This window comes from Macaca mulatta, chromosome 3, assembly GCF_049350105.2.
Source record: "Macaca mulatta isolate MMU2019108-1 chromosome 3, T2T-MMU8v2.0, whole genome shotgun sequence".
Taxonomy (NCBI): Eukaryota; Metazoa; Chordata; class Mammalia; order Primates; family Cercopithecidae; genus Macaca; species Macaca mulatta.
Window position 1 is genome coordinate 96785940 of NC_133408.1, and position 14885 is coordinate 96800824.

The following is a 14885-nucleotide window of genomic DNA, read 5'->3' on the forward strand; positions in this document are numbered from 1 at the left end:
TCTTCTGTCATTCAAATCTTTATTCCCCTGTATTCAATATGTCATTTTTGTGTGCCTGCTTTAAACATTTTCTTTAATGTTTGATTTCTATCAGTTTGATCCTAGTATTATTTAGGTGTAGTTTTCTTTGTAATTTCTTTGTAATTATCCCACTTAGAGTTTGCTGGCTTTTTGAATCTGTAAATGTAAATCTTTGAGCAAAATTAGAAGATTTCCCACCATTATTTCTCTAAATATTTTTTTCCTGTACAGTTTTCTCTGTCCTTTCCTTCTCAGACTGCAACTACATGTATATTTGACCTTTGATATTGCTTCACAGGCTTCTGAAACTCAGATAAGTATTTTCTATAATTTTCAAATCTTTTTCCTGATCTTCAGATTGTTGGATAATGTCTATAGATATATTAAAATCCACCAAGTCTTTCTTTCATTGTTTCTGATGTAATGTTAAATGAATATTGAATTTCAGAAATTATAGTTTTTATTTACAGAATTTCCATTTTATTATTTATTATAATTCTATTTTTTTAGATTTTCTATCTTTTCATTCATTGTGAGCATATTTTCCTCTATATCCTTCAGCATAATTATAATAATCTCCCTATCTGCTGATTAGAACATCTGGGCTTTCTCATGGTTTGTCTTCATTAATTGCCATTTTTCTTGCATATGAGTTATATTTTCTCATTTCTTCATGTGTCTAGTATAATTTTATTGTTCCTGAATATTGTGAATGGTATGTTGTTTAAGGAGGCAAGGAACTTGTCTGGAATCAAACTCCAAATGAAAATCTCAGTTCACATCTTTTAGTCTTAACAGATTCTTTAAGTCCTTTCCATGTGTGTTTGGTTCAACAATTGGCTAGAGATTTGAAAAGATTTAATTCCTAGAATTTGAAGATTTTCCTCCTTGGTTCTCTCCTTTCTGTGATTTTCCCCCTTCTCTTTTCAGCTATTATCATTTCCTCAAATTTTATATTCTGATTTTTTTTTTTAACTAGTAAGACTGCTACTTTTTGTTTTATTTTTTTTGAGACAGAGTATCACTCTGTTGCCCAGGCTGGAGTGCAGCTGACACAATCAAGGCTCACCACAACCTCTGCCTCCCAGGTTCAAGCAATTCTCCTGCCTCAGCCTCCAGTAGCTGGAATTACAGGCACCCACCACCATGCCTGGCTAATTTTTGTATTTTTAGTAGAGACAGAGTTTCACCATTTGGCCAGGCTGGTATAGAAATCCTGACCTCTAGTGATCCACTCACCTCAGCCTCCCAAAGTGCTGGAATTACAGGCATGAGCCACTGTACGCGGCCAATACTGCTACTTTCTATTAGAGTTTTAGGACAGTGTCAACTGCAGCCTTCCCTGAAGCTAAAAAGCTTTTAAAAAACAGGACACTCACCCAGTGCCATTCCTTCCTTCTATGTGTTGAAACCCCCTCCACTCTCTGTTCACTTTTGGTCACTCTTCAGTGCCTTTATGTAGGAGTTTTAAAAATATTTTGTCCAGAGTTTATGATTATTCTCTGTGGGAGGGTTGGCTCATTAGGAATTACTTAGCATCAGAAACAGAATCAAGCTTTGTATGTTTTATCTGAAAGGAATCTACTCATTGGAGATGCTTCTCTTACATAGATGCCATGTCCTCATACAACTCACTGAGAATAGTAATTCCTGATGATTTGTCATGTTTCTTTGTAATCATTTTTTAGTGGACATTTATTCTGAATAACTTCTGATTTTTGAACTGCTAAATCTTATAATTTTGCTTGGTTTGATGATTTTATAAGGTGGCAGGGAAGGCATATCTTATCCAAGTTGATAACTAAGTGAGATTCTCTTGGAAATTTTTACCTTATCATGTTAGTATAGTCCTGCAGTAGACTCACCTTTTTAATCCTTAGGTGGGCTCTTTACCTAGAATTGTCTGCAACTTCGTCCACAATAAATCCCACACAAAGTCCTAGTCTTATAGAATATGAATGATAGACTTCTCCTCCTCTTCTTCCTTTTAAATAGCACTATTACATATTTCCTTTTTTCCTTATATTCCCCTGTCATTTAAGTGACATTTTATTTTTAGGGGACTCAGGGAGGATAGTATATTTGTGGCCTTGGGTCCCAATTTTCTATATAAAGTCAATTTGTTCACATTCAATTAGGAAATGCTTAAATATAATCTTTCTGCTACTATGCAGTCTTATTACTGGTTTTTAACACATTTTAAAGGTATTTGAAGAGTTCATCATGTACCTTCACCTATGTGTTTAAAACAACAATTTGCTATCTCCTGATTCTGTGGGCTGGCCAGCTCAGTGTGGCTTTCTCTTGGATTCTCTCATGTAGTTGCATCAGATGGCACCTGGGCTAGAGTCATCTGAAAGTTGGGGCCGGACATCAAAGATGGTATTCATATGGAGCTCATGCAGCACTGTCCACCAGAGAGTCCACGCGTGGCATCCTCATGTCACTTGGGCTTCGCACAACATACGGGCTGCGTTCGCAGAGGGAATGTTCCGAGAGGAAATATCTCAAGAGCCGGGAAGCAGCTGAGTGAGTGGTGCTGAAACTAGCACAGCATCACTACTGCTATAATATTTTGGTCAAAATAGTCCATGTGCTTTCATCTTTAAAATGAAGTAATTGTTTTATACTTTGAGAAAAAAAATGCGTGTATACAATATCTCAAAGTGATTACACATACAGTTATCACATACACATGATAATTTCCTTTTCCCATTAATTGAACGAATTTTACATATTTATTCTGAGTCTTATGTTTGTTTTGGTTAACAACACTATTTTCGAAAGTAACAAAATCACATTTGCTGTACTATAATTCAGATTTTATCCATTAGGCTCTCCTTCACCTACCTTACTTTGCTCTCTCAATTCGAGATGAAATGTAGATTAGTAATTTTTGTCTAACTTCCCAAATAATTTTTTGGAATGATTGGGGCGACTTACATGGTATTAATTGACCTCTTAATACAATGTCAAAGAAGGCAATTCCTGTTGGCAAGGGGACCTCCAGCTTCATTGAGAAGCATTCAATTAGATGGAAAACAGATGCTTATTTTTGTCTTATAAGCCTCAATGCAGGTTATGTGGTAATTACTTCGAAGAGCAGGATAACAATTTATGTAATCAGCAGGACCCTATAATTACTAATGCATAATTTCTAAACAGCATTTAGCAAAATGAGGCCCATACATACACTTTGTAATGAAAAAGATGTGTTTGACACAGCACTAAATTAAATTAAAAATTTGCATATTTTCTTCCAGGAAATGCATGAGCTTCGTCTGCTGTATTTTGCTGGACTAATTGTGCCTACTTCTAACTGCCTTATAGGGCCATGGAAATGCTGAATCACAGTGACAACTGAATGGGGGAATAAAAACCAGGAATAGAGAAGGGTTTCCTTCTCTCTTGTTTAGGATGTTAAAGCATCATTCTGAGAGAAAACTTGCAGAGCTACATCTAGGGAACCTCTGTCCACTGAGAGTTTAACATTAAGATTATACAAAATGCAGAATGCAAGGGCTAACAGAGAACTTAAAATTATCTGCACTTATTTCTTTATTTCAGATGGAAAAACTGAGACCCAGTTAAATGAAACGGTGTGTACACTATGAAGCAGTTGGTGGAAGGAGTGAAAAAGTACCCGCCTCCCCACAGTCAGGCTCAGTCACATGAAATTCATTCCACTATGGTAGTCAGATCGTATAGAGTTAGTGTCAGACAAGCCACACATACCATTAGCCCCAGGGATATTGAATGTTTCTGTGGTCTTTTAAAATTTACATGTACATTTGCATTGCCAGTAGTTTTTTGTTTTGTTTTGTTTTGTTTTTTGAGATGGAGTTTTGCTCTTGTTGCCCAGGCTAGAGTGCAGTGGTATGATTTCAGCTCACTGCAACCTCCGTCTCCCGGGTTCAAGCAATTCTCCGGCCTCAGCCTCTCAAATAGCTGGGATTACAGGTGCACACCACTGTGCCAGCTAATTTTTTTGTATTTTTAGTAGAGGTGGGGTTTTGCCATGTTGGCCAGGCTGGCCTTGAACTCCCGACCTCAGGCGATTCCCACGTCTCGGCCTCCAAAGTGCTGAGATTACAGGCATGACCCACCACGCCTGGCCTACCAGTAGGCTTTTAATATCTCAGAAGATGCATGAATGTAGAGTATCTTCTACAGGTAATTTAAACTCTGTACACGTTAAGAAATGTAAATACCAGTTATTTACGTTCTGAAAGACCACTAATGAGATCACACACCTTGATGAATTCTTACCTACAGTTCCTGAAGTCATGTCAAGAGGATTACCAGTCTCTTCTTCAAAGCTCTGGACCTAAGATATCAAAATGCATCAATGTCATTAGAAATTTTGTCAAATAAATTCACTTATTTTAATCAATATGTAATGAGACTGGCAACTGATAAGAGGGATAAACATGAGATCCTGAACTGAAATAACTTACAGTCTGCTGGGAGGAGGTAGCAGGGACAAGGTACCCGTGATAAAGATTCAAAGAATTAAAGAAGTTGAGGAAAGGGGAAGATCACATCTGGATGGGTTGATCAATGCTTCTGGAAGTTGTACATTTGAAAGACATTTAAATAATAATATTTCTATTCTAGATTGTTTTTGCCTTCCAAAGAACTTTAAGTGTATTTGGAGAAAGCTAATTAGGGCTTGATAAATTTATGGAAAGTAATTCAGAAAATTTAGTTGCTATATAATGCTTAGACATTTTTTAAAATTTTAGTTTCCAAATTGCTAGAACAAAATTTATTTTTGAAATTTTTAAAGAAATTAATGAATATTTCTGTATTGATGAAAATAAAGTTATCATTAAACAAAATAATGCATATTACTTCTAAAATAGCAATACAGCTAATTATAGAAACATGATACATAGAAAAAGAAGGTACAAAAAACAGGGCTGGGCTTGATAGCTCATGCCTGTAATCTCAACAATTTGGGAGGTCAAGGTGGGAGAATCACTTGAAGCCAGGTGGTTAAAACCAGCCTGGGCAAAAAAAATCTCTCCAAAAAATAAAAAGAAGATAAGAAAACAGTTACTGTTACTCCAAAAACATTTTGGAGTATTTCTTTGAAAGTTTTCTTTTATATACATTTATTCTGAATATTGTCATGTAGTGAAATTTTTCGCTCAAAAATTTGAAGCAGGAATTTTTATTCCACATCATAAAATTTCTCTGAAAACATATTTAATGACAGGACAAGAGGCTGTTCTCAGGAAGTACATTAGTTTACTTAACAATTCTCCCACTCTTGAAATGTTTTCTAAATTTTGCAATTAGAAATAATGATGAGGTGAATATTCTTGTTCATAAATCTGTATCTACATGTCATATTACTTATTTGGAATTGATATTTGAATACTGAAAGCTGAATCAAAGAACATAAACATTTTAAACACTGTGGTACATATGGCCAAAAATGACTCTAACCCAGGAATAGACTGGAGACCATGAGGATATAATGCAACTGTAATAAGAAAAAATTTTTAATCTCTCTTTTTAATCCTTCATATCTTTTTTTCAAATAAGTTACTTTATACTTGTAATCTATTAGACATACTCTTAGCATTATTTTCACTAGTGTTGGTAACTCAAATCAGTGAGTGTCATATGCGTTTTCAAATGTAATAAAAAGTTTTGGCTATGACCATTATCATGGAGAAAAATCCACTTAGGGCAATGTGAAGCACATGTTTGTCTTTTGAAAAAAAAAGGAAAAGCCCCATTCATTTCAAATGAAAGCCATGTGTATTCCTGGGTTATGCCACCTGAGCCAAACTTATTAATTAATACAAAATAAAATAAAGAAATAGTTATAGCTTTTGAAATATTCCCCACCTAATCAAGATGTTGACTGGGATTGTTTAATAATATGATTAATGTTCTCACATGTGACTTCTAGAGAATAGGATGCTTATATGCAAACAGGAGGGAAAGCTAAAAATTATTTCTTATGAATATGAAGAAGCATCCTACCTTGAGTTTACATTGCACAAATTTTACAAGTATCAAATTCACTTAATGTATCTGGGAATTTAAAAAGAGAGGGGCTGACTTAATTTTACTAAGTAAAATTAAACAAAAAAATGTTGATTTTTCCATTAAAAAATCTATGCACAATTTTGTTGAAATTATACTTTTGAGAAGTGAGACAAACATTGCCAAATTCAGCTCTGAGTACAACTTTAGGGAAAGCATCATTGGTTGATCTGGAGGCAAAATTTGGCCAATCGTACTTGAAATTCTGATAGCTAGATATTTAAGTACATTGGCTCTTGTTTTAAATGCCATGAAAATCTGCCAATTTCACACATATTTTTCATTTCTTATAATTGGATTTTAAAATTTGACATTGAAAAATAAATATTAAATCTGGCATTGGTTTCTGTTTAAGATACAATCTACCCAAGCTTCATTTACTCATGCACTGGTATTGAGTGAAACAAGTATTTTTTCCCCAGTGAGAATGTAATATTTTATATGCACTTTTTATTAAAAATGAAATTCAAGTAGTGTGTTTCTTTTTTATCATTTTTAGGACTATCTCTGCCTTACATACACACACAGTCTCTCACACACACAAATCTTAGAACATAAAAACACCAAGATGGCTGTGAAATTTGACAGAATATTTTGTTTTCCTATGAAAGCCATCCTTACATTAAATCAATATTGTCAAATTCTTTGGATGTTTACTCAATTAACAAATATTTACTAAGTACCTACTACGTGCCAAAGAAACATGTGAATTTGCTTTCTTTATTTTGGTGTTGAGTTGTTTCTACTCTCTTCCCAAATATATACTAATATGTAGTATTTTATTGAATAATCGTAAGTTAAAAATTCTTGAAAGTATACCAATCAAGGACTAACATTCTTTTCTTATTTATTTATATAAAATTTATCAAATTTGATAAATTTGATGTTTGTCTATTCCTTTCCTCTGAAATTTCAATGGCATACTAGAAATATTATTTTTCTCTAAATCAGTCTAGTTTGAAGCAGAAGAACCTTCAGGGACAATAGAGTCTGATGAGGCTTGACAATGGGTTGGAGTCTGGTGACACTTTTTGTTTGGATCCTAGCTAATAGCAGGTTGACTTGACATTCTTTTACCTTTTATTTATTTTTTATTTTTATTTTTATTTTTTTGAGACAGAGTTTCACTCTTGTCGAGGCTGGAGTGCAGTGTTGCCATCTCAGCTCACTGCAACCTCCGCTTCCCAGGTTCAAGTGATTCTCCTGCCTCAGCCTCCCGAGTAACTGGAATTACAGGCACCCTCCACCATGCCCACCTAGTTTTTGTTTTTGTATTTTTGGTAGAGATAGGGTTTCACCAGGTTGGCCAGGCTGGTCTCAAATTCCTGACCTTAGGTGATCCACCTGCCTCTGCCTCCCAAACTGTTGGTATTACAGGCGTGAGCCACAGCTCCTGGCCGACTTGACATTCTTTAAAGTAATTTAACTATTGGCTTGGTAATTAAATAATCTTTGCAAGATTAAGTTTTAAAAAATTCTTTTTTTAGTGCCTTCTCAGTTTATCCTCAAATCAGGGCATTTGACCAAAGGTATTTCTTTTCCTCTTTTTATTATCGTTATTCATTTTAATGCTACTACTTAAATTCAGTTTAACATTTTAAGGTTCTTTAATTTTTATACAAGGCATATATGTGCACAAACATACATACACATACATAGATATTAGGAACCTTGACATCTACTTATTTTAAAATAATTTTTATATCTTTGTGGGATGCAGCTATGCCAATAGGCATATTCACCTGACTCCATCCTATTCTTCTTAATCACAATTTTAAATTGTGATTAAGCCTTACTTTCTATAAATTTCTTTATCCTCTCAGCCCCAGGCTGGCTAAGAATGCCTTTACTTGCTCCTGGAATACCCGACAATATGTCTGTGTAGTGATGTATCAGTAGTGCTGTCTCTGTGCCTACCATCTTATGGTGTCAGTGCCCATCCCTGCCACTTCTCTGTAGCTCCCTTTTCAAGGCAGATTCTGTTACCGTTTCTGTGCCTGGCACATAGAGGGCTCAACAGAGAAGTAAGCCCACTTTGGAATTGGCTTGTAAATATCCTGCCCTACTTTTAGATAATTTAGATGAAAGGAGAGAAAAGCTTTGTTCCTCCTTTGTAACGACTTATTTGTAATTATACTAAATAACAGAGTTAACAACAAGTTAACTCCCAATCCTAGCTGCCATTATGAATAGACAGATAAGCAGACATGTATATGTATTTTTTTTGTGGGGGGAAACAACTCTGAGATGTACAAGTGAGAATGTCATCTAAGTGAAGATAAAAACTAGTGTAAATGAATGAAGGTAGGGAAGGATGAGCAAAAAACGTGTGTGAAATGAAGGTCAAGCTATGTGAAAATCAATACATCCCAAAGCAAACAAATAAACATCATACTAACACCCTAAAATCAAGACCATACCCAAGTCCATACTGCTTTGTCTGAGGCCCTGTGTTAGGCATTGTGGGGGAAATTATTTCCAACACACATCCCCGGCCCTAAAGGAGCTGAGAGTTTTTTGGGGAGACAGCACTGACACACACTCAATCTCTGACATAACGAGCTCACACTGCTAAAGCCATGAGAACACAGAGAAGAAGTGGTCAAGGTAAGTTTCACTGAGTGGGAAGTAGTTGAACTGATCCTTGAAGAAGATAAAACATGAAAAGTTAGAGAGTAGATAAAAAGCACACATACAGGTACATAAAACAATTAAGCAAAAGCAAAGTCAGAAATGACCTATGGATTCAACTGTGAGCAAGAAAAAGGAAAGACATTGGAGCAAGCAAAGGCTGGTTTCCTACTAGTTTATTTCCAACAAAAGCAACTAGAATGACTTTAAATCACTAAACTGACTCAGAACACTAAGATGTAATGCTGAGGGATTAAAACATGAAGTGGTGAAATGAAGTCTGGAAAACAAGGGTGCCATAGTGAAGGTTATTTCCCTTAGGAGGTTGGGCACGTTGGTGCAACACTGACCTCTTCCATTTCAAACGAGTCTGGTCCTTTACCCGCAAGACGAGAGAAGCACTTGAGCTTGTTAGTCTGAAATAAGTTCTCCTTCTGAGTTTTGCCCTTGACTGACCCCTCAGACACACAGGAAGGAGCAATCTGCTTGGCTGGCATAGATGAGCAAGGCCATTGCTTGCCCAGAAGATCGTGGGGAGGATAAGGTACCAAATCATCACAGGCTTGGAGAGACTGATGTTCTACTGACAGAGACAAATGATTTTGCTTGTGCTTGATTGAGGTTGCTGCTAGCTCTGCTCCACACTCCCATGGTTTTGTAAAGGGGATAAAAACTTCATCTTTCATCTTGAAGGACTCTGATTCCTCCGGGTAACAATCCCTCCTGATGTTCTGTTTTGAAGCTCTCCTTATAAGTTTACCCATCCTTCTTCGATGCTCTTTGGTGGCACTCACTGAGGTTCTTTGCACACTCTCTCCTCCAGCTTTCTCTTCAGCTCTGTTTGGCAGGATGCTGACATCATTCAGCAAAGATGAGAAGGCATGGGTCACACGGTCCAGGATTTCCAGCTGTCGGAAACGGCCTGCACAACACAAGAAACAAGAAAGTTTTAGACTGGGTCTTTTTGCTGAAACTATTCATGTAGTAAAAACTGAAGACTCAGTTAAAATGAAATTTTCAAGATAGGAAGGACATTAGGCTCTTGAAACTGAAGTTTTTCTCAGTATATGCCATTACTATTATGGAGATGATTTCCCTACGCAATAAGATTTTGCTGTGTTGTGGGGAAAGTGAACAGCTTTTATATTTAGTTGAAGACACATAATTATATAGATTCATATATGCCTATAGTTTTTATGTGTTAGGTATTAAAAACTGTAGGCATTGGTGAATCTGTATACTAACATATATTAAAGAGTGAACCCAGTGCTATCAACATGAGGCTACCTGAATATTCCTCCATGACTCTATGTGATGTATATTCCTACCATCACTTACATCATCCCTATCCAAACTGTCACCTGAGAGTGTGGAAAGATCATGGCATATAGAGTTGGAAGGCCTGGATCCAAATCCCAGGTCAACCATTCACTGGATGTTTGAGCTCAGAATAAAATAACTAAGAGCTAAACAGTGCTAGAGCCATGCCAGGCACATAGTAAATGGCCAGTCTTTTCATCTCTCATGTATTTTTCACATCTGTCATGGTCACTAAAGCAAAACTGTGAAGACACAATGCCATGTAAGTATCAGTTGTTAAAATAATGATTATAAATGAGCAAGACTTAGGAAGGGAATATATTCTCCTCAGTCTTTCCAGAGAAGATAGTCATTAATGTAAAAACCCATTTGCCCTTCAAAACAAACCAGCTCGTCAACTTGTTAAGCCTTTCTGGATGATCTGGGCCATATGCAAGTACAGTATTGACTTAATTAGCATGTGGAAGAGACCTAATGCAGCAGGGCTAAAGTGAGAACATATTGCTAGTTTGAAAAAAAAATAACATGGAAAATATTTTTGGTATCTCAAGATAATAAAACCATTGTAATACAAATGGAATATTTTGTTTTTATTACCCAGCCTCCTCTTAATCACAGTGATAGCATGTAAGGTTGCATAACTCAGCGAAGGTCAAGGACCACATAGGTAGGCAAGGATGTTGTCTTTTGTTGTGTTTGCACCATCACAGCAATGTCCCTGACTCTCATGAGCCAGTGCCTACCTGTTTCTTTTACCTAAAAGAAGTATTGACTAATCATCCTTCTACTCCAAAAAGAAGTGACAGATTTCTCCCAGAGGACTGTGATATTTTTCCAAGACCTATAGGAACTGTGGGGTTCGTATGTTTTAGGATAATTCTGATTACATGAAGCTGTAGTTGAAACTAAATCTCTTTTGTGATCCAGAGGGTACAATTGAATGATAATTCAACTTTTATGATTGCTTTACATCCATCCATGGTGGGTTTTTATATTTAGACTAAGACAAAAACCTACCAATTTAATTGGCTAAGTCAATTCAGAGAACACAATAGTCTGAAGCGTCAGATAAGTGTTTTCTTTTATTTTTGCCTTTGGGTAAATTGAACAACGGACTAATTGATTCTCATTTCCCAAGTTTAAACGTTTGTGTTGACTTTGAATGAGATACAATTTTCCATTCTATCTGCCAAGTAGCTTTATTATTGGTTGTTTTATATTTGACCTTCTCTTTTTCCCTGAATCAAAGGTTATGTTGTAGAAATAAGAGTGCACCAGAGATCACAGAATCAGGGACCAACTCCTAATTTATCTGTAATCCATATCTCAATTTCTTTTGTGAAATATTTACTTCATAGCAGCTCAAATGCTATTCAAATATTGGTAAATGACATTGTTCTCCTGAAATAAAGGAATGATCAAAGAATTTGCATCTCTGTGCTGCTTGCAAGAGGAGATACAAAGAACAACATTAATTGTGTCTAAAAAGTAAAGAAATACTGCATTTCAACACCTTCGGCTTTACATACTCATTTAAAAGAAAATATCATTCCTGAAGTTTGGGACCATTTTACCCATATGAAAATGGGAGAAACAGGAGCTAAAATGAGAACTCCAAGTAAAGTCCCTCTTCCAGATCATTGCTTGAGAAAAACACTTTGTCTTTCATGACTTTCCTCTTAGTGAATTTATTTATTTAAAATAATTTATTTGATAATCAGAATTTTGTCAGTTCCCCCCTCTGGAATTCCTCAAACTCTGTACTATAGACAAGGTCTTCCTCAATGCTTCTCCAAGATGCCTTTTGTATTTATGTGGGAAGGTCTTCCTCAATGCTTCTCCAAGAGGTCTTTTGTATTTAAGTGGTTTTGAAATGCTGCACTGCATCCCATCTAGGAGACTGAAAGTGCACCTTAGCATATTAAATCAATCCTGCAGTAAATAAACCTATTGAGCTGCAAAGCATCTTTCCCCCAAACTGTTTGAGCACAGTACAGACACCCCCAAGAACATCCTTGGTAATGTCCTAGAGAAAAGGATTATACGATTACATTGATCACCAGCTGAAGAAATATAGCAACATGCCTGATTAACTATAAGGTTTAGACACAGTAAATCAGGAGGCACGGCAGATTAATAACTATCACTTACAGCTCAAGGTATAAACGATAGTGTTCTAAATCTCATAAATGAGGAAATTAGGCTTTCACCTAATCATTCATGGTAATCCTTGTCAGATTCCAGTTTCTCTGCCTCCTGGGTGTGTGGCTATGGTACATATTAGTGCTTCCCACCATTACTACCAGCTTTCCTCCTTCTGGGCAATTGTTAGGGTTGTACATTCCCACTCACTTGGAGTTAGGTGTGGCCATGTGACTTATTTTGGCCAATGAAGTGTGAACAAGACCTGCTGTGTGTAAGTTAGGACCAGAAGATTGAAGAGCTGAGTATCATTTTCCATTTCTACCTTTCCTTATTATTGCAACTAGTGAGGTTCCAGATTAGAGGCCGTATTCCTGAGTGAGGACAACATGGAGCAAATAGATACTTCTTTCTCCTGAACATACACACCAACTCCCACTGGACATATAGGATGACCAAGAAATTCATCTTTTGTGTGTGAAGTCACTGTAATAGAGGGTTTGCGTGCTACTTCACACAATCTCCTCGCCTACACTGTGGCCCACCTGCCCACTCATTGCCAATGCTGAGATGCAAATGCCACGGGGACCTCGCTTACCGTACAAGTTGGGGTTCTCAATGTCCATTCGCTGCTTTTGAGCTTCAAGAAAAACACGGATGTTGATCCCTCTGGCTGCTGAGCCACAACCAAGGAATCTGGCTGGGATTTGCGTGCAGATGTCTGGCTCATCGGCACCAAACCCCAGATCCAAGAGAATCTCCACTGGATCTTTCTCCCAAAATTCCAGCCATTCAGGAATGCTGTGGTAAAAATATGAATATCTTTATCCAAAACCAGTTAACCCCACACCATTTTTTTCTGGTCACCTCACCCACCCAATCTCCCAGATGTTGCGTGAAAGAGGATCCTAAATAGACAAATGGTGCATTCACTAGCGTTCCTATATGCTTAAAGGACTGACTGCACCCCCACTCAGGGACCACTTGCCTGTACTGTACATCCAACACTGTGAGTTTACTTAACTGGCTTCCCATTCCACAACAGGCACATGGGAAATTAGATAGGGCAGGGAGACTGCAGGACAGACGCCAGCCAGAGGCAGTGCACTGACAACCACAAAGGAGTGGTCACTGAAGGCAAGAAATGAAACAGAAAAAAAAACAAAAACAAACAAACAAAAAACTGTAAACAGTAGACTCAAAGAAGGCTATTTTAAAAGAGCAACAGTCTGCAGCATCCTGAGCAACACAGATCTGTCCAGGATATCACTAAAGAAAGACTACAAGAACTGATGTTTACAAATAATGATTATAAGTCCCTAGGTAGAATTCAAATGTGTTCTGTATGATTTTTATACTTGGCTAAGAAACAAAAAATGCTTTTATCAACTTGATCTAGTCCACTTTGGCACTTTAAATGGTAAACATCAATTAGTTGAAAATTATATTTATAATTTTTACTAAAATTATATATTTAATTTGATTTATATATATAACTATCTAAATTATTTAATTTTATTATAATTATATATATTACAATTCTATATTTAATTGTTCTATTTATAAATATAAATGGTTATATTATGTAAGCCAGTTCACGTCTGAACTTTGCCTAAGTTACTAAGCTAACCCAGGAGACTACAGGAGTCTTTCATGGATTCCATGGGAATCAGACCTTTTGATAAGATTTTACCAGGTTTGCTCAGCACTTTTGTTGAAGTTTTTGTTTGCCTTTTCTTTACGCGCAACACTAATGAGCCTATTTGGGAGAGTTTAGATAATTTTACTTCAGTGACTTCATAATTGAAATCGGATTAACTACAATTCATTTACTTAGCCATTTACACATTCAACAACAGGTAACTATCTCACTGGGGATGCCCACTTACCAGATACAACCAGCATCATGTTCACACTTTTTTTTCCTCTTTAATTATTCTGTATCTCTTTTTTAAAAAACTAACTTATTTATTTTTAATTGATAAATAATAATTGTGTGCATTTATGGAGTTCAGTGTGATGTTTCGATCTATGTATATGTTGTAGAAATAGTCAATCGAGCCAATTAAAACACCCACTACCTCACTTGTGGTGAGCACATCTGAAGTAATATTCTTTTAGCATTTTTGAAATACACAATAAGTTAATATTAACTGTGATCACCATGCAGTACAATTGATTACTGAAACTTATAATGTGAAGTGGAGATGGCTCCATTTGGATATCTTAATCATGGGATTAACAGGGGAATCAGGTATGCCAATCACTTGATTACACTGACACAGACACCTGAATATAAAAGAGGTTCAAAAAAGAAAAAAGTGAGAAATCTAAAGTTGCATGAAAGATTTAATCTGTTATCATATTGACTTCACTGTACAAATGTTTATCCTACCCATTTATACATATATTTATTGAATATCTGTCATGTTCTAGGTTCTGTGCTAGGTACACATGGCACAAAAATGAACATAGTTCCTGCTTTCCAAAGGCTTCAGTCTCTTGACCAAGAATATTAGTATCAATTGGTCATTAAACATATTTTCATATCATCATGAAAATATCATTAACTTTTTAGGTAACATTTAATGGTGGAAGAAATTAGATGTACTGACTTTGTTAAAAAAATTTTAATAGTACACATAATGCTCTCACTCCCCTCAGCTACAAGTCCTGACCCTCTTCCAGTTAAACCCATGTGTATCCTT

At 36.2% G+C, this 14885-nt stretch overlaps 1 protein-coding gene across 2 annotated transcripts in view; it reads right to left on the minus strand.

The window, feature by feature from the left end:
* ITPRID1 (ITPR interacting domain containing 1) overlaps positions 1 to 14885 on the minus strand; it is a 134781-nt gene that overhangs the window by 55785 nt on the left and 64111 nt on the right. For both annotated transcript variants that reach the window (XM_015133759.3, XM_077996953.1), the window contains 3 exons: positions 12776 to 12978; positions 9066 to 9637; positions 4291 to 4348 (listed from right to left, as the gene is read on the minus strand). In XM_015133759.3, coding sequence (XP_014989245.3) covers positions 4291 to 4348; positions 9066 to 9637; positions 12776 to 12978 — 833 coding nt within the window. The remainder of the gene's footprint in view (positions 1 to 4290; positions 4349 to 9065; positions 9638 to 12775; positions 12979 to 14885) is intronic.